This window comes from Chlorocebus sabaeus, chromosome 22 (assembly GCF_047675955.1).
Source record: "Chlorocebus sabaeus isolate Y175 chromosome 22, mChlSab1.0.hap1, whole genome shotgun sequence".
Classification (NCBI taxonomy): Eukaryota; Metazoa; Chordata; class Mammalia; order Primates; family Cercopithecidae; genus Chlorocebus; species Chlorocebus sabaeus.
In genome coordinates, this window is record NC_132925.1 from 43,336,492 (window position 1) to 43,356,059 (window position 19,568).

Here is a 19,568-nt window from a genome sequence, read left to right on the forward strand (position 1 = left end):
AAGAGAGGCCATACAGGGACCACAGATAATGAAAAAAGATCAGACAGCCAGGCGACAGCCCCAACCTTGTCCTGAGGATGGTGGGTGACACCCTGCATCCTGCCCAAAGAGATCACCATAGGGCGACCTGGGAAATGCTCCCAGTCAGGGTTTCCAATCAGTTTTACCAAGGACTTTCCAAGTGGGAGAGCCCCACAAGGGCAGCAGGACAGGCTGTGGTGTCCACTCCTCTGGACGTGTCACCCCAGCCCAATAATCCCCCATGCCTCAGGGGAGGGGGCTGAGCCAGCAGAGGTGGGGCATGGAGGAGATGACTTCCGGAGGACCCTGCCAATCTGAGGACATCCACATGGAAAAGTTACTGCGTCAACACATTAGCAGAAAATAACACACTTTTCTCTCTGCCAGCCAGTGTTCTCTTCACTCCTTCAGCACTGAGATTCAGCATGCTCAACTGCTCCAGGTGTGCTGTTCCAGATGTAGAGGGAAGACAGACCCTTACTGGGGGCTGAGAGGGACTCTGTGATCTTCGAATGCTCCATTCTGCTTGTGAGGGGAAGGCAGGCAGCATTAGAAGGTGAGGGAGGGTATGGGGAGGGTGCTGCCAGGGGACAGGGAGGGGAGCAGCCCATGCGGAGAGCACTCTGACATCTCAGCTGACTCAGATTTGACAGGACCTGTCCACTCCGGCCTCTTCTGTGGCTGCCCTCTGCCCCTCAAGGGTGAAATGTCACTTCCCAGGAGCTTCTTTGTAAGCTTTCTCCTTAACAAAACACCGGGCTCTGGCCAGAGCCACCAGCATCAGCTCAGGCAGGACTCTGTTCCGTGCTGGCAACCTATCCCTACGCTAGCTGCCAGAATGGGGTGTGGAGGTCGGCTGGCCTTGGAGCTCCCACCTAGACTTGAGATTTACAAAAGCACTTCAAACCAAATTGAGGGTCCAGAGAAAATACTCCTGTGTCACCCCCATCTCTTCTGCAAGTATAAACTGGCCCCTCTGAAAACTCCAGACCCCAAAAGTCCACACAGATGGAAGGATTTGGGGCCCCCCTCCTCTCCCCACCACCCAAGAATGTGAAATACCAGCAAACAAAAGTCTCATCCAAATTAGGAAGCGAGCAGCTCTGTCTGACCGTGAGTGTGTGCTGTAGGGGCTCTTTTGGGATTTTGGCTTTCCTGACAGATCCCTTCAAACCCACAATGCTATCAAGACTTCAGTTATTCTTGACCCCAACTCAGAGCTCCGTACCACCTGGTCACTGCACACCCTTCCCCAAACCTAAGACGCTGCTCTAAACAGCTCTTTACTCAGAGCTTCTTGCTGGCTCCAGCCTCCGTGTCCCCCACCTCCAAGCCTGTGAACAGAGCCCTGTCCATGCTAGAGCTGGGAATCAACTCAGGCTCAGGTCTCCTCTGGGGAGCCACAGGTGGCGGTGCCATGAGAGGGCTCTGCCAGATGGGCGCCGAGATGTGGGCACGTGCCACAAACACCAGCATCCTAGCCCTTAGCCCCAGCCTTGGTGCACGTACCCAAGGTCCCTGAGCGGGGACCTATCCTTGAGTGAGCAGGAAACAGGGGTGCGGCCCTCCTACCCAGGCTATGGGCTGCTGACAGGGGTCAGCAAGACCAAGGCTCCATGAGCTAGCAGTGGCCCTGGTACAGAGGCCCCTTCTTCCCCAACCCCCACGCTCATTTACCTTCCTGGGAGAGGACGATGAACTTGGTGGTCTTGAGGGTCTTTCCATTCAGTGTCCAGGTGACGGTGGCTGGGGGGTCAGAAGACACCTGGCACTGGAGCAGCAGCTTCTCACCCTCTGCCACACGAACATCTTGCAGCTTCTCCTTGAAGACTGGGGCTGTTCCCTGGCTCTCTGATCTTTTTTCATTATCTGTGGTCCCTGCATGGCCTCTCTTGCAATTCACATCATTCTTAACGTCTTTCTTGAGTTCTTCTTTGCTAGCAGATTTCAGGGTCTCAGCAGGCTTGGTGTTGCCCATGGGCTTCAGGGTCTCAGCAGGCTTGGCGTTGCCCATGGGCTTCAGGGTCTCAGCAGGCTTGGCGTTGCCCATGGGTTTCAAGGGCCCTGAAGGCTGTGCGTTGCTCAGGGGCTTGGAACTTTCCACGGCCTTGGCATTCAGGGTCTCAGCACTGCTGCTACCATTCTCCGCTGGTAATTTCTTCTTGCCACCCAGCACTGAGCGAAAATCCGGGGTGGCAGGTTTCGGCGGTGGCACCTTCTCAGGCACAGGGGTCTTGGGAGTCCCCTTCTTGGCCAGGACAGAGCGGAAATCGACCTGCTGGGGGCTGTGCACCTTCCTCTCTTCCTCGGACACAGTCTTTGGCTTCACTTGCCGCTGCAGGTTGGCACGGAAATCCATCTGCTCGGCTGGGATCTCCTTCAGGTCGTCTTCCGATAGGGTCTTGGTACTCACCTTCTTCCCCAGGAGGTCTCGGAAGTCCAGCTGCTCCACCTCCTGCTGGCGGATCGCCTCCTCGGTGTGCTGCCTCGTCTCCACGCGCCTCTTCAGCACCCCTCGCACGTCCTCGCTGTCTTCCTCCTCTAGCCAACCCTGCCCTCTTGCTGGCCAGCCAGGCCTCAGGGTCCCATAGCGGTCACTACCACCACCATCAGCACCAACTCCTCCACCACAGAGGCCCTCACAGCTGGCAGGCTCCCTCCCCCTGCAACCAGTGAAGGAAGAAAGGAAAGTAGCAGGAGGAAAAGGGGCTGGGTAAGAAAGAAACGTCAGGGGAGAGCAAATCCCTGAGGGTGGGAGGGTAGAGGGGAGCGGGAGGGGAGGGGGAAGGCCGGCCAGGCTGTGTTTATAGATGGGAACATTGGTGAGAGGCGCTCGCTTGCTTAGTTGGTTTATTACATCGGTAATGACTTCAGTAGCCTTATAAGGGTGTGTACAAAAAAAAAAAAAAAAAAATCCCTCCCTCCTTCCCCTGCTCTCCCTCCCTCATTCGCCTTCCAGGCTCTCCCTTCTGGCTTTGGCAGCCTCAACTGCAGGACACAAACAATCTAGGGCTGCTGGGCTGGGGTTGCTGGGGCCTGGAGGACGGTGGGGATGGGGGCACGGCCTGGTGAGGCAGCTCTTGGGGGCACTCACCGTGGAAGGGCTCCGGCAGGGCTGTTCTGTAGCATCAGTGACACCTGGCAACTGCATTCGCCAACCCGGTTCCTGAGGAATTCCAAAGATCAATAAAGATCAAGAGGCCCTCTGGGCAAAGGGCCTGTTCAGTGTGGACTTGATCACAGGCTGCTGGCCACCAGGGAAGATGGAAGTCGACGGCTTGGCTGTGACATTCACCCCAGCCTTAGATTTAGGGCAGGACCCTCTCACTCTGTGGTCACCCTTTATTTTCTCAGCTCTTATTTAAAAAGAAGAAGAAAAACAGAATCTCTGGACAACAGCTAAGGCAGGCATCCAGAAGTAGGAATACTTTTCTGTAAGTACATAATGTAATCATTCAATCAATTAGTCACTCACTCAACCAATAAAAGGGGAAGGAGAAAGGCTAACCCTGCTGGGGACTGTGATAGAGCAGCTGGGTCTAGACAGATAGGCCCTGGTGGTGGGCCTGCCCAGTGACCTTGACTCTGACTCCATGATCCTTTAACACAGAGGTAGTTCCTTTCCCTCTCCTTCCCAGGAATGGAAGCACCTCTACCCCCACTCATTGATAATGCTCTCAGATCAGAACTTTTTGTGTTAAAAACCCAACAAGTGTTTTCCTACATGAGTGGCCCTTTCTCTTCTTCCTTCAGGTGGGGAGGGCTCAGGTTTTTTCGTGTCCATGAACCTGGTCAGTCTCCCGCTGGTGCACAGAGGCTCAGGCCCTCTGCTCAGGGGAGGGGCTGTACCCTGCCTGGCTGCAGTGCAGTGCATTTGCAGCAGATTGTCCCTCCAACCCCATAAGGCTGCCACCTGCTGGCATTTCTGAGCTTTGACCGGCCAAGAAGGTTCTGCTCAGGCTAGGGGAAGTGGTGAGGGCAGGTCTGTGAGCCAGAGAAGACTAGCGATGGTTATAACAACTGCATTTCATACAGCACCCTCCAGCTTTCATGACACCCACACACAGTTCTTTCTTGATACCCACAGCATGCCAGAGAGGTATAGAGTACTGCCATGCCCAATTTAAAGATAAGGAAAGGGGGCTCTGGGGTGGGACCCTCAGGGTCTCCGACAACAGTGCTCCCACTCATGCCCCTGGATGTGGCCGTCTCACTAGCACTCAGATCCAATAGCAGATGTGCCAAGCTCTGTGACAGATTCTTTACATGAGCCATCTCATTTAATCTCAGAACAGCTCTGTGAGATTAGAGTCAGCACTGTTTTTATAAGGTAAGAAAAATGAGGCTTATAAAGGTAAAGTAGTCCAGGCACAGTGGTTCATGCCTGTAATCCCAGCACTTTGGGAGGCTGAAGTGGGAGGATTGCTTGAGCTCACAAGTTTGACACCAGCTTCGGCAACATAGCAAGACCTCACTTCCATTAAAAAATAATAACACTAAAGGTCAAGGTTAAGTAATTTGCCTAAACTCACAGAGCTTGCTAGTGGAGGCAGGGGTTAGGAACTGTGACCCTATGACGTTTGCACCCCACCCTACTCTGCTTATCAGTACAAATCTGGTCTGGGACATGTGTGTGTCCATGCGCATATGTAGATATCAGTCATACACATAATGCACACATACGCTGGTCTAGCTGGTGGGCACCTGCACCTGGAGGTCCATGTTTGGGAACATGTGCACATGTGAGTTACATCCACCCAGACAGGCATCTGAGCATGTGTTCTTGTGCATTCTGCTGGTGTTTGTGGGTCTCCACCTCACTCTACAAGGCCTCCCTCCCAGTGGAGGGACACTGGCAGCCCATGGCCTAGCACAGGATTCTCAGGGGCTCTGGGGTGCTGCTCACCGTTGGGTGCTGGCACCCATTTGAAACAAGGAGAAGCCAATCGTTGCTGTCCTCCAGCCCTCCTCTTGCCTGCTGGGCTCCTCTCCTTTGTCCTTCTCCCCAGTGCCCTCGTGCTGTCCCAGGCAGTGCTGGTGCAGGTACCTTCCTGGCTGCCTTAGCCCTTTCACTCCTCTCTCCTCCCTGGCCATGCATCCCATAGCCTCCCAGCCACCCTCCTCAATGCTCAGGCTCTCAGAGGGCACAGATTCAAGGGCAGGGAGTCTCAAGTCTGGAGAATTTTGAGTTCAGGGTGTTCCTTTGCTCAACAAACAGGGGTTAGAAACCTCATGGGTGCCAGGCCCTGGGAAGACTAAGAGGTCCTCAGCGTGCCCTGAGTTCTCAACACTGAAAAAGGCTTATGGGCTTTGGGTGAGCTTGTAGAATAACCATGTGAAGTCACTCTGCTTCTGCCAGGCTGCTGGCCAGGGTCAGGCCACTCTTTTCTGATTTTTAAGCACAGCCTTGTGGGTGCTTGGGTTGACATGGAACAGGAAGATGAGATGTCCGAGGGCCGTGTCTGCCTGGCAGTCCTTTCAGCATCTCCTCAGCAGAGTTTCTCCTGTCACCAGTAGAACACAGCCCAGATGTAAACATCAGGAGCAGACGCTGCCCAGATGGCTGCTTTACCCCAGCTGGACTCCTCTGAGGCTTTGGCAGTGGCCAGCCCTGTGCCCCAAGCTGGAGGAAGCCGACTCTCCCCATGGGGGAAGCAGGTAAGGGCTTCTGTCACTTCCCATGATCTGTGCTCAAGCTGGGGAGCACAGACTCAGATAAGCCTCTCAAGGGCTCCTGCCCAGTCCAGCCCCAGGCCTTGCCCTGTGGCACCCAGCAGGCTAAGGGGTCGGAGGAAGGTGGAGGACTTGGGATACCAAGGCTGACCCATTAAGGGGAACATCCGGTGGTGGGGTGATCTGGTGGTAACCATTCCTACAGCCATACACTGAAATCTCTGCTGGGCCTTAAAGACAAACCGTGGGTTCATTTGCAGCCTGCAAAGTTCATAGTGGCCTCCTGCGTGGGACCCACACGTCCGATCACCTAAGCTGCTGGAACAGGGTTTTGGGGCCATCTTCGACAACTGCACACACCCAGTTACAAAATCAGGGCTGGGGCTGAAGATGAGGCCGCATCCCAGGAGCTGCCACAGAGCATACAGGGCTGTCATCCTACATACTGAAACTTTCACAGACAAACAGAGTCCTTTTGCCTCGCTAACAAAGCCCTGAATAAGAGTCCCACTGGTTACAAAGCCTTGGATCCTGTCCCACCCTGAATCGTCTACCTCTTGGATGGGTTTTATATGGAAAAATCAGTTTAAAGAACTAATTTCGACCAGGCGCGGGGGCTCACACCTGTAATCCCAGCACTTTGGGAGGCCGAGGCAGGCGGATCATGAGATCAGGAGATCAAGACCATCCTGGCTAACACGGTGAAACCTTGTCTCTACTAAAAATACAAAAAATTAGCCGGGCGTGGTGGCAGGCGCCTGTAGTACCAGCTACTCGGGAGGCTGAGGCAGGAGAGTGGCATGAACCCAGGAGGTGGAGCTTGCAATGAGTCAAGATCGCACCACTGCACTCCAGCCTGGGCAACAGAGCGAGACTCCGTCTCGGGAAAAAAAAAAAAAAAAAAAACTAATTTCCTGGCAAGTATCAAGTGTTTCAAGTATTCCAGCTGGAATTTTGAGCTGACGTTTTGTCATTTCCCTTTTGGTTCAGTAGACAAGAGCTAGGAAGGGAAGAGAGGCAGGAACTACCCACCCATACCTGCCTCACAAACCTAGCAGGGACAGGCAGGATCTGCCCAGCCCTCTGCCTCTGCACACCGGACCCCTGGCTTCCTCCCAGCCATCCAGTCGTTCCCCTCGAAAGGCACCCTGCCCTGGGTCCAAGTCGCTGAAGGAGCAAGGTCTCTGGCAGGCCTGCCACGTACGCTTAGGAAACTCTCCACGGACTTGCTTCTTCTTAGGTGGGGACAAAGTCAAGGCCAGGGCAGTGGCCTCTGAAAGGAATGAAGAGGTTGGACTTTGGGGAAGAAAAAGAGGCAAAAGTTGCACAGGTGGAGGCTCTCGTGTGGTTTCCCAGGTCCTTCCAGTTCCCTGTGCACTTGGGAGAAACTCTCCATGCAGAGCCATAAGGAATGGAAGAGCATCTGATTTCAGTCAAAAGATGAGGGCTTGAACTTGGGCTCTGTTACTTGCCTTTGGGTGGCCACGAGCAAATCCATAACCCTGAGATCTCAGTTTCCCCCATTATTAAATGATGATGAGGCTAGATAACTTCTGAGGCCCCTTCCAGCTGGGAGAGTCTAAATTTTATGACTGTCCCCAGCTGGCCCCAGACAGTCTGCCTGCCGACCTCCTGGTGCACGCCTCCTCTCTGGCCTGGCAAACTTCCCACAGCCCTTTGCTTGGCTCTGCCTCCACCCCACCCTTTCTTGCTCGGCCTACTCAACAGCTAAGCCTTATCACATTTGCCAAGACTCAGCCCTCCTTTTCCATCAAAATCCCAAAACAAGCTCATCTCCTCTAGGATGTCTGGCTGGAGTAACATAAGTATTATCTCAAAGTGCTTCTTCTTCTATACAGACAAGATCATCAGCAGGTATTTTTACACATCACCGGTTTTCATTCTTTGTACTGACCTAGGGAGTAAGCGTGTACCTTCTCCCCATTTTGGGGGCAGAGTGGCCTTCCTGGTAATAACTAGTTCCTGGTAATAACTAGTTCAAGCATAAGGCAAAGGCAGTTGATGCGTTCTGAGTGGACTGCTAATAACAGTAGGGTGACCAGCAGCCCACAAGCATCCCATCAGCTGACTGCAACAGGCATGTCATTGAGCTCAGCTGAGATTAGCCTTGCCTAAATCAGCAGAACTTTATAGGAGATCCAAAGACTCTTAAGAAATAATAAAACTGTTTTTTAAAAAGTAGCTATTTTTAATAGTTATTAAGTATTGGGGTGGTTTGTTTTGCAGCAAAAGATAACTGATACAGGTATAAAGCACATGGTCACAAAGGACCTAAGGGGATGGGGTACATATTGGGTTTTGCAGTGGCCTTGGCATTTAGCTCTAGAGCCTATTTGTAGCTCAGAGCTGTGAACATGATGGGCTCAGTATGGGGAGATGATAAAGTACAGGAGAGAAAGCCCCTTGCAAAGTGGTCAGGCACCCGGGCCAGGACAGGTCTAACCATCCTCAGGATGTGGTACGGCCTCCTATTTGTAGGTTAGGTGCAGACAAATGCTCTTCTTTGATGCTTACACGAACCCCAGGACCCACAGAAGGCATTCTGTCTCCCTCAATCCAGGGCTGGCACAGGATTGTAAGAGACAGAGCATTTTCCAGGTAAAAGAGCACTTCTGAATCATATTCATCTAATGAATATGATTATTCATTAGACTATTCATTAGATTATTCATTAGTCCAATGTGGACTATGGGCTCACCACTGTTCTAGGCCTGGACATGTAGCAGTGTGCCTTATGGAGCTGACCAGCCCACGTAACCTAGCAAGACCTTGAAAAGGAGAGAAAAAAGTAATGGGGAAAGGTAACCTCCTTGTGGCAGTTTTAAAATGTCTGCAAATTCTTCTCTCCAAGAGGTGGAACTGAATTTACCTCCTCTTGAGTATGGACTGTACTTAGTGACTCACTTCTAACAAAGTTGGAAGTGATGGTGTGTGGCTTCCAAGGGTAGGTCTTAAAAGACACTGCAAGCTCCGACCTGGGCTCCCTCTTCGATCACTAGCTCTGGGGAAGCCAGCTGCCATACCGTAAAGACACTCAAGCAGCCCCACGGAGAGGTCCACAAGGCAAGGAACTGAGTCCTCCCACCAACAGCCAGTGAGGAGCTGAGGCCTCCTGCCAGCAGCCAGTGAGGAGCTAAGCCTCCTGCCACAGTCACGGGAGTGAGCCTTGGAAGCGGGTCCTCCAGTGTCAGTCAAGCCTCCGAGACTGCAGCCCCTGCCGACATCCTGACTGAAACTTCAAAATCATCCAGCCAAGCTGCTTCCAAATTCCCAGCTGGGAGATGATAAACGTCTCAAGCTCCTAAGTTTCAGGGTAATTTGTTACACGGCAATAGATAACAAATGCGTTCCCTCTCTCCCCCTGCTTTTCCAACTTAATCCATTCCTCCTTCCTTCATACTCACCATAGGCCACATAATGGGGGAACAAGGATGCGACAAGACAGGATTCTGGGGAACTGAGCTCAAAAGGGAAGGTTCTAATGAACACTTGCTCTACTGAAGTGGAAGAAGCAAAAGCTTGTGAGCAGCACCAAGCCTGCACTTGCTTTACCTGGAAGTCCAAGTCCCACATTGGTTTGTGCTTCTTCTGGCTGCCCAGACCCAGGTTAGGGGAGCTAGGAATTTGGAGGGAAGGGTTAAGGGAGGCTGGCCGGACATGCAGACTCACTTGAGCAGGATCTCATACCGGCCGGCATGCCAGGGCTGCACCTTCTTTAGAACCAGGGTGAACACGTCCTCATTCTGAAGCACCTCGTAGTGGCCAGTGTCTTTGGAGAGGGCTTTGCCATCTCGGAGCCAGTGCACGGTAGGAAAGGGGTCACCAGCTATGGCGCAGGAGATGAGGACACTCTGGCCCAGGGAGGCTGTCACCGAGCGAGGCTTACTGATGAACCAGGGCTGGGTGCCATCGTGAGGCTCTGGAAGTTGGCAAAGGGCAGAGCTAAACAGGGAGACCCCTCAGCAGGCAGTCTCCACTCAATTCTCCATGGTGGTGAAGGGTGGGAAGATAGCATGTCACCCAAGTAACAGCTTGTCCAAAATCACTGTGATTGGACACACAAATGCAGCACACCCTTCTCGTTGCACATCCATCTCGGATACATTCTCAGAGGATAATATGAGCATGACTGTATATCCAAAGTAAGGGGAGGTAGCCCAGAAGGCACAGGGGCACCAAGCCAGGTGCTAATGATCTGCATCCAATGTGTGTGATTAAGAGTTGTCACTCACTTTATGTGTGCTTAACTTGTCTCTCCTCTTAAATATTGTTGTCTAATGGCAAGGACCCTGTTAAGCCCATAACTCACCTCAAAAGTTATTACTGCCAAATTGTTAAGTATATTACAGATTTCCCTCTTAGTACTCTATGCACTTTGGCACCAGTAACTCAGAGAGGGCAGAGACTTCAGAAAGCTGGGAAGGGCAGCCCCACTCAGTCAGAGCTTGTGATGTTGGACAGGGAGCTGGCCTCCGGGGCTGGGGTAGGACTGAGGCAGCAGACGGCCCACAGTGGGAACAAAGTAGCCTCATGTGGTTTCCTTGCCTCCAAATCACTTCTGGAGAGGCTGCAACAGCTCCTCCTTCCCACTCGCTCTGAGTGGGTCAGCCTCACCTTGTACCGTGAGCACGGCCTGGGTGCGGACCTCTCCGGCGCTGTTCCAGGCCTCGCAGGTGTATGTGCCCGTGTCCTCCGGGAACACTTCCTGGATACAAAGGCTGTGCTGAGTGCCTCTCTGTTCAAAGTGGAAGTCCTCTGACTCTTGGATCTCATTCCCATTGTGCAGCCAGATGACCTCAGGGGGTGGATTCCCTGAACCAGGAGGAGGGGAAGGGGGATTGGTCAGGGAGGTCCTCCCCGGCCATGCAGCAACTCTGCACTTAATACAGTGATGTTGGATGAAACACTCCAACAATTCTCTATGCTTCCACTTCCCCATCAGTAAAATAGGAATTCGAACAGGATCTACCTCGTGGGTTTGTCGGGAGGACCTTAACATTTGAATAGAGCAACTGAGAACATCTTCTGAGATGTGGGAAGTTCTCACAATTTTTTTTTTTTTTTTTTTTTTTTTGAGACGGAGTCTCACTCTGTCGCCCAGGCTGGAATGCAGTGGCACAATCTCAGCTCACTGCAAGCTCTGCCTTCTGGGTTCACGCCATTCTCCTGCCTCAGCCTCCCAAGTAGCTGGGACTACAGGTGCCTGCCACCACACCCAGCTAATTTTTTGGATTTTTTAGTAGAGACGGGATTTCACCGTGTCAGCCAGGACAGTCTCAACTTACTGACCTCATGATCTGCCTCGGCCTCCCAAAGTGCTGGGATTACAGGCGTGAGCCACCATGCCCAGCCCATAATCTGGTTTTGTACCAGTCTTCAAATTACCTTCCAGCTACACTGGCCACGTTATGTCTTCAAATTAATCTCTTACTGCTCTAGCTATATGGCCATCCTCTTCCTCTGGACCATTTAATCATGAATCCAGAAAATCCTACCCAGAGAAGGCAGAAAAGGGAGGACAAGAGTCTCCATTTCTTTGAGTCCATCGTTTGATGGTCCCATCTGATTTTCTGGTGATCAATGATGTGAGCGGGTCCTCAGAGAGCAATACTCATCGCAACCAATTTTCATGTGAATCCCTGAGAGACAGCTGCAGAGACAGACCTGACACTTGGACTGTCATAGTGACCTGGCTTCCATCCATGACTTTGAGATCAGAGAGGCCCTGCAGGAAGATGGGTGCAGTGGGTTTGCTGGGGGCCACAGGCAGAAGGTACTCGCTCTTCCCGCTACTCTTCTTTTCTGTGTGGCAGAAAACAGAACGTGGGGTGAACATTCATGCATTCATTCAACAAACACAGACTGAATGACCAATTGGTACACGACGGTGCTGATGCTCAGGTTCCCACCAGAAACTGGCAGCTAACAGATAAAGAGTGTTTGGAGTTCCTAGAGATCATTAGGAACAAGATGCCTCCCATTTCTCTGCTTGGCAATGACGATGTTCTTGCCTGATAGCCAAGAATGAACAATGAGCTTTTATAAGTTTGTGAGTTTTTAAAACATTTTATTTATTTTTTCAAATAAATGATACGCTCACATGGTACAAAATTCAAAAGGTACCAAAGAGTATGGAAAGTCTCCCTCCCACCCCATCCTCCGGCCACAAGTCATCTCTCCTCAGAGGCAGCGAGTTTTCTGTTTCTTGTTCATCTTGCCAGAGATGATCTGCGTGTGTAACATATAGAAGCAAACAGGCATTTATTTTCTTCTTAAAAAAGTAAATGAAAGCACGTGATACAAAATAATTGACATCTTTTTAATTTAACAATACATCTTGCTCTCTCTCATAAGACAGAACTGAAGAGCTTCTCTATCATTTTCTATAATTATATGGTGCTCCATTCCCATCCTAGGAGGTTTTAAGCACCTCATGAAAGCCAAAGACACTACATTCATTAGAACGGCTAAAAATAAAAAGACATCACATCCCAGGAATTGGTCTTGACAAGGATGTGGAGGAACTTGCAACTCTCATACGTGTGGCAGGTGGTACAGAACCTCCTGAAAACAGTTTGGCAGTTTCTTAAAAAGTTAAACATACACTTCCCTTAGGATCTAGTCATGCCACTCCTGGGTATGTCCGTGAGAGAAATGCAAGCACATATCCATACAAAGTCTTGTACACAAGCATTCAGAGCAGCTTCATTCAAAATAGCTGCAAACTAGAAATGACCCAAATGTCCATCGACAGGTGAGTAAACAAACAAATTGTGATATATCTACACAATGGAATATTACTCAGCAACAAAAAAGAATGAACTACTGAGGGTACCACAACAGGGATGAATCGCACAATAATTACGTTGAATGACAGACACCAAGCTGTAGTCCCAGCTACTCGGGGGGCTGAGGTGGGAGATCACTTGAGCCTGGAAGGTTGAGGCTGCAGTGAGTCATGACCACACCACTGCACTCCAGCCTGGGAGACAGAGCAAGACTCTGTCTCAAAAACAAAAACAAACAAACAAAAAAAGGAAGCCAGACAAAGAGTGAGTACATATTGGATGACTCCATTTATATAAAATTCTAGAAAATGCAAAGTCCAGTGACAGAAAGCAGATCAGGAGTGGCATGGGGCAGGGGACGGGGGGTTGGATTATAAAGGGGCATGAGGAAACATTTGGGGGCAATGAGAAGCTCACTTTAAAAAATCATGGCAAAGGTTTCATGTGTGTGCATATGGCAAAACTTATCAAATTGAACACCTTAAGTCTATGTAGTTTATTGTACATCGATAATACCTCAATAAAAACTGGGAGAAAAAATCAATTTATTTGAGAGAGGGAGTGTGTCGTCAAGTCAAGGAGGGTGAGAGGCCTGGCCCCTCACTCGCATTCAGTTTCTTGTGGAGGTGGGTGAACAGCCTTTCCTCATTCTTAGAATCTCCGCCTCACAGGAGCTGAAGGGGAGGGGGCTGCAGAGTGGCTGGCCCTGCTGTCCACCTCTCACAGAGGACAATCCTGGTGCAGGACAAGCCATGGCTGCCCAGCCTCTGGTCTCTCCCTTGGTCCTGTGAGCCAGGCAGCTTGAATCTCAGCAATGCCATTTTAGCGTTTTTTGTTTTTGTTTTAGGCAGGTGCAGCTGTTGAGAAGGGGAGGGTTAGGATATCTCTAACTTAAACCCTAAGTTTCTGGGAAAAGGGTCGCTGGCATTTTGGGTTCTTATCAACACAAGACCACAAATACTAGACCTTCTTCAAGAAGCAGAGTTATAGGGGAGGTTTCCAGGGTATGTAATGTATCTGGGCAGGTCTCACCTCCAAAGTTGCCACTGAATTTTTATCTGTTGACACTGAAAATGAAAGCAGGCCTACTGTAGAACTCTCCTAGCCCAGCCTCTGGGAACCTGGATAGGGAGAGACTGGGAAGGCCCAAGAGGCTGGAGGAAAACTTCCCCCAAAGCAGGTGCAATTGAAGGGCATGGAGCCTGAGTGTGAAAGCAGGTAACCCCCGACGGCACCCTTGGAAGATGGGGCTCTCAGGCCCCTGCTGTTCTCCGGTGCTCCTGACTCAGCATCGCAGCCTTTGACGGAGGGCTGCCAGGGGCCTTGGCGGAGGCTCTGGGAGTGGGCTTGGGGGACACATGATTGGAGAAGGATAGATCTGTCTTGTTTCTCTCACTAGGCTGCAGCAGTCAGGAAAGCTGGCTGCCTCGGGAGAGTTGAGGAATTTCCTGTCTCGCACAGACTGAGAAGGCTCAAATACAAAATGTTTTTGTCTTTCCACAGCACTCCCTGTTCCTGCCTCTGCAATCTCAGCGAGTCCCCAGCCGTACAGAGCTTCGTGCAGATGGGCTCAAATTCCTAGATGCTACGGGAACCTCACCAACTCCAGCGTACTCCCCTTCAAGCCTGTGGCAGTCTCCTCTTCAACCCCACCTTCTCTGGGTTCTTCCCACAGCCCCTGTTTCCTGGTGTAGGGGTTTGGCAAAGCCAAGTCACCCTGTGGGTCTCAGCCATTGGGGACTAAAAGCCTATCTGTCCCTCCCTCCCCTGGGAGTTCAGAAGTATGCATGAAAGGGTGGCCTGGCAGCTGCCTCCCACCAGGCAGCTCACTGGTTCCACCGGCAGCTGTGGAGGGGATCCCGGCCTCAGGCTAGTCTGCCTCGTCTGAAGCCCCACTTCCTCATTGGTCTCTAGGGGGAGTCATGGTATCATCACAGGACTTTGGGTAGTTTTAAAGAGATAATAGGTAAAAATACTTTATACAACCATTCATTATCAATGAGAACATTTGTATGAGGCTGGCATGAGAGCTGACTCACATTTATCCACTTGGGCTCAATTACGTGATGGGTTTATCAGCAGCCAAAGAACCAATGGAGTCTGGGCCTCACCCAAGGGTTATGGACTCATTTTTATATGACCTGAGGCAAATACTGTTAGGAATACAAATGCATTGCTTAAATATATCAAGGGATATATCTCAAAGTAAATTGAGGACAAGCTTTCGTTGCACCCCCTCCAGGAGATGAGTGAGTGAACTTGGGAGGAACTGGCTGATCGGCAGACATTTAGTTCTGGTGTCACTCATTGCCTCTGGCCCTGTGTTTTGTTCCCTAAGGCCCTACAGCAAGAATGAAGGGAAGATGGAAATGATTGGGAATGAATGTTCAGAACAAGCCTGTTCTCAGACCAGCAAGATGGGACCCAATTCCAACTCGCCACTCCACTGTACTGGTGTAGAGACCAGGAGAGACTTCACTAAGGGGAAGTGACTTGGCTAACGTCATGGGGACAGTGTGGGCAGACCCAGAGCTCATGCCCAGGCCTTCCGACGACAAGGCCGGGATGTTACATAGGCATCTCTTCAAAGGGAACCAGTCTCCTCCAATGGTGCCCATGGTGACTGCTCCAGGACAAACACACTGTCAGCTGACCCACATCCTAGATCCCTGGCAACTGAGAAAAACTAAAGCAGAACAGAGACAAGCCAGGTGAAAAGGGCAACACGTGTGTGTGTGTGTGTGTGTGTGTGTGTGTGTGTATTTCAATTCATTCCAAAGCCAAACAAATTATTCTGGCTCATCTCTGGCCTCTAGACTCTATCAGTTTATGCTCACTCTTTTTTTTTTTTTTTTTTTTATTTTTATTTTTATTTTTTTTTTTGAGACGGAGTCTTGCTCTGTAGCCCGGGCTGGAGTGCAGTGGCCGGATCTCAGCTCACTGCAAGCTCCGCCTCCCGGGTTCACGCCATTCTCCTGCCTCAGCCTCCGGAGTAGCTGGGACTACAGGCGCCCGCCACCTCGCCCGGCTAGTTTTTTGTATTTTTAGTAGAGACGGGGTTTCACCGTGTTAGCCAGGATGGTCTCGATCTCCTGACCTCGTGATCCACCCGTCTCGGCCTCCCTAAGTGCTGGGATTACAGGCTTGAGCCACCGCGCCCGGCCTATGCTCACTCTTATGTGGACTTAGATAAGATACGAAGGGACAGATGGAAACTGGCATTCTCAACGCATGGCCCTGGCTGTGTGATCTGAAGCAAGCTTCCCAAAGGAAGCCTCAGTGTTCTCTCCTCTAAACTGATGGTAACATAATACTGAAAAGTATGATGTCTACATCATCAGTCTAATGCATGGTAATATTGCAGGGTTTTAGATGATTAAAAAATAACATGTAAAACAGCTAGAACAACACATGGCACACAAGAAGTATAAAAATCAATGTTTTCTAACTTTTCCAACCCAACTGACTCCTTCGGTTGTGGAAATTCAACCTGATAAGAACTACAATGAGAAGCGCCCCTCAAACCAGAACTTTCACGTGATGATGATTCCTTATAAAGCCCAGCGCTCCAGGATTCCAGAAGATGCTCACAGCTCATTCAGTGTTATCCTCAACATCTCGGAAGTATTGGGCAGATTGTGTCTGTTTTACAGTGGAGGGAGCTGGGACTCAGAGAAAGAAGCTCGCCTGTCCTAAGGTCCTGGGGCTGCGATGCCCCCCGAGGAGGGGGTGCTGCTGGCGGGGTCCTGGACTGGGTGCTTTCCCTTGATTGTCCTGGGAGCAGGGGCAGATCCCAATTCTGCGAGGAGCTTTGTGTCATCATTACCATTCGTGTCCCAAGCTATCCATTATGCTGGGAGTCACTCCTCTCTGCTTGTCCTTCGGCCTCCTTCTAGCAGCATCCTGGTTTAAGGACCAGGGTCTAAGGCAAAAGGCCCCCAGTGACAAGGTTGTCTCAGAGAGCCCGAGCCTTCTTCGTCTTGGGAGGACACACACTGGCCATGGCACACAAATAGCAAGGGATGCTTTGCCGGGACCCAGTGACAGACTTGCCCAGCTCAAATGGGGCCATACTAAATATACCCTGGGTTTTCCCACAGCTGTGCTTCCCGGTGCTCTGCTGAGACTGAGCCCAGAGAGGGCCTTCTTCCTGGAGTGCAGAAATGGCTGAGTCTCCTCACTTTCCTTGCCTAAGATTAGGGACCTAAAGTGCATTTATCTGTTGCTCTGTTACTTGGTATTAGCTAATTCACTCACGGACTCAGTCATTAAACTGCTACTGTCCCATTTTGACAGAATGGAAAAAGATTGATTGGGCCGTCCTCCAACGGGAAAGACAATGACTAAGAATAAGCCAAAGCAGATTGCTGACAAGTAAAAATGATGCCATATAGACAAAGCTGTTAATAGGACTTAAGAAAGAGCAAGAATGGGAGAAAGGGAAGAACAGTGAGAGAGCAGAAAAAGAAAAAGAGAGGGACCGTGAGGAAGAGAGCGGGGAGAAAGGGAAGCAAAGGAAGGGGAGAGAATGAGAGACAGAGACAGATACACGCACTCCCCACTTCATGATTCTATGGACCCATGGAGTTTTCCACCCTTGCCATTTTGGCTGTTTTTGACTCATTAGAAGTTTTTGAAGACAGTTCCTAGTCATGAAACTAAACATGAAATGATCGCTCTGGTGAAGCAAAAGCATCAAACAAATGACCTATCAGGACCCCAGAGCAGCCAAGCAGAAAGCACATGGGCCGAAGCGGGCGGGGACCTGGTGCTGCCGCTGATGGGCTGGGCTACTGCCGGCAGCTGCCATCACCTCCTGAGCATCACTTTCTTCATCTGTGAAGTGAATCTGGACGTGTCAAGTGGAGTTGTTATGAGAATTAAATAAAACAAGCCAGTTTTTCTAGCCAATTAGACTTTTCCTATCGAAACAATTCCTTCTTAAAAACAAATTGATAGTGGTTTTACTTTAAAAACGCTAATATAAATTGATACCCAACATGGCATTTTGGGAAGCTCTTATTTAGAGGAAGAGTTAGACACCCACAAAACAGGAGCAGTTTATTATGTCTTGCACTAATTCTTCTCATAAAATAACCAGTAAAGCCTGTTCTTCAAACCCAGCACCAGGAGCGAGGCCTTTAGCTCCTCTGGGACCTGACGCTAGGAACCCACTGCTGCCTTTGTCCTGGGGGCTGGTCACGATCTGGCATCTCCTTCCACACTACAGTAATTCTTCTGTCTTTCCTCCATGGCCCTTCCTTTTCTTTCTATGGTTTTAGCAGGAAAAACAACTGAATTCTGAATTTCTCCTTATAAGTGTTTTTTTCTATCTGCCAACATTTGCTAGTCAACTTGCTACTTTCTGAAGCCCCATGCTCCTGGATCCAAATTTGCATTCAATGCACATTTGCCTTAATCTTGGATCTACCAAATATTTCCCTCAGGCTGTGAACATGAGCTATATTCCTTAGTTATTACAATGCAAAATACCATTCCAACAGCAATTCTGATTCACTCCAAACCCCGTTATACTATGGAAATTCAATAGATCACCGATTGAGGGGGCACCGTGGAAGCATAGTTCCCCCACCTTCCTTTATTTGGAGTTCAAAATCTAGCATGGTCCAGGGATCACCACCAGCCTCCTCCTTTCTCTAAATTCCAGGATTGTTAACTCTGGAGGATTCATCAGAGGAGTTACATTCTCGCTGCTGACACGCCGCCACGCAGCCCCTTCCCATTTCCAGGGGGTTTGTACAAGCTGTAAATCCCCAAGGCATCTGAATTCCCCTTAAACAAAAAGCTGTCTCCTAACCACACAGAACCTTCTTGAAGTCAGCAAAATGGCTACTTTGTGGCATAAAAAGGATTTTTCCTCCCATAGCCTTGTTCTCTTTTGGCCTCTCTTCCTCCCAGAACTTAAGAAGCAAATGGGAAGAGAAGTGTGCGAGGAAAAGAATGAAAGGAACCATGACGTATAATATCCCAAAAAAGATCTCTGACCAGTAATGATAGGGTTGCTAGCTGGGAAGCAAGGATCACTGCAACCACAGCCTTTTCACTGTCTTAGAAGTTATAATCACACTCTAAACATAAAGGTATGGCCTCCAAACCACCCACTGCTCCCTCCCAGTGCGGGCCTGGAAACCACACTCCAGTTCCACTGTCATCACATGGGTCGCGTTTTGCCACTAGGAGCTCAATGCTGCGATTCTGCTAGCATTGTTGATCTGGGACTCGATGTAATTATGACTAACTGTGGGCTGTGGAGGTGGAGAGTTATAAAGCTCTATAAGGGCCCTATTAGTCAAATGAGGCTCAAGTTCTATGGTATGGGCACAAACATACACGTATATGCTCAGAAGTCTTTCTGTAACACAAAGAACCCACGTGGTACACAAACCTATTTCTGTACTCAATCTACACAAAATGAAAATATTGGTTATAAATTTTAACATGTAATTAATTGCTTGCCTTCTTAGAGTTAAAAGCTTGTGGACAGATGTTTTGAATAAACTAAGCTTCTTAACATATATAAAAAAGGCAAGTTAAAACTCGTATTTATTCTACTTCAATATATTTATCTGTAGCCAATATAAGTATTTAAGAAGTTGTCAGCTGGGTGCAGTGGCTCACGCCTGTAATCCCAGCACTTAGGGAGGCCGAGGCGGGTGGATCATGAGGTCAGGAGATCGAGACCATCCTGGCTAACACGGTGAAACTCCATCTGTACTAAAAATACAAAAAACTAGCCGGGTGTGGTGGCGGGTGCCTGTAGTTCCAGCTACTCGGGAGGCTGAGGCAGGAGAATGGCGTGAACCCGGGAGGCAGAGTTTGCAGTGAGCCAAGATCTCGCCACTGCACTCTAGCCTGGGCGACAGAGCGAGACTCCATCTCAAAAAAAAAAAAAAAAGTTGTCAGTGTTTTTAAGCTTAAGGAGGTCAGGGTCCATACCTTATGTCAACTGGACAGATTGTATAGTGTCCAAAGTACCTGTGCATAACCGGGGAAGACAAAGGAGGTGGCTCCAGGCTGCCCCGCAGAGTGCCTGGTATTAATCTG

General features: G+C 50.0%; 1 protein-coding gene across 4 annotated transcripts in view; it reads right to left on the reverse strand.

Moving 5' to 3' along the window:
* The window catches only part of MYLK (myosin light chain kinase), a 276,708-nt gene that overhangs the window by 86,998 nt on the left and 170,142 nt on the right, over positions 1-19,568 (reverse strand). For all 4 annotated transcript variants that reach the window (XM_007985581.3, XM_038003419.2, XM_007985580.3 and 1 more), the window contains 5 exons: positions 11,380-11,517; positions 10,330-10,527; positions 9,385-9,634; positions 3,116-3,187; positions 1,699-2,684 (listed from right to left, as the gene is read on the reverse strand). In XM_007985581.3, the coding sequence (XP_007983772.2) occupies positions 1,699-2,684; positions 3,116-3,187; positions 9,385-9,634; positions 10,330-10,527; positions 11,380-11,517 (1,644 nt within the window). The remainder of the gene's footprint in view (positions 1-1,698; positions 2,685-3,115; positions 3,188-9,384; positions 9,635-10,329; positions 10,528-11,379; positions 11,518-19,568) is intronic.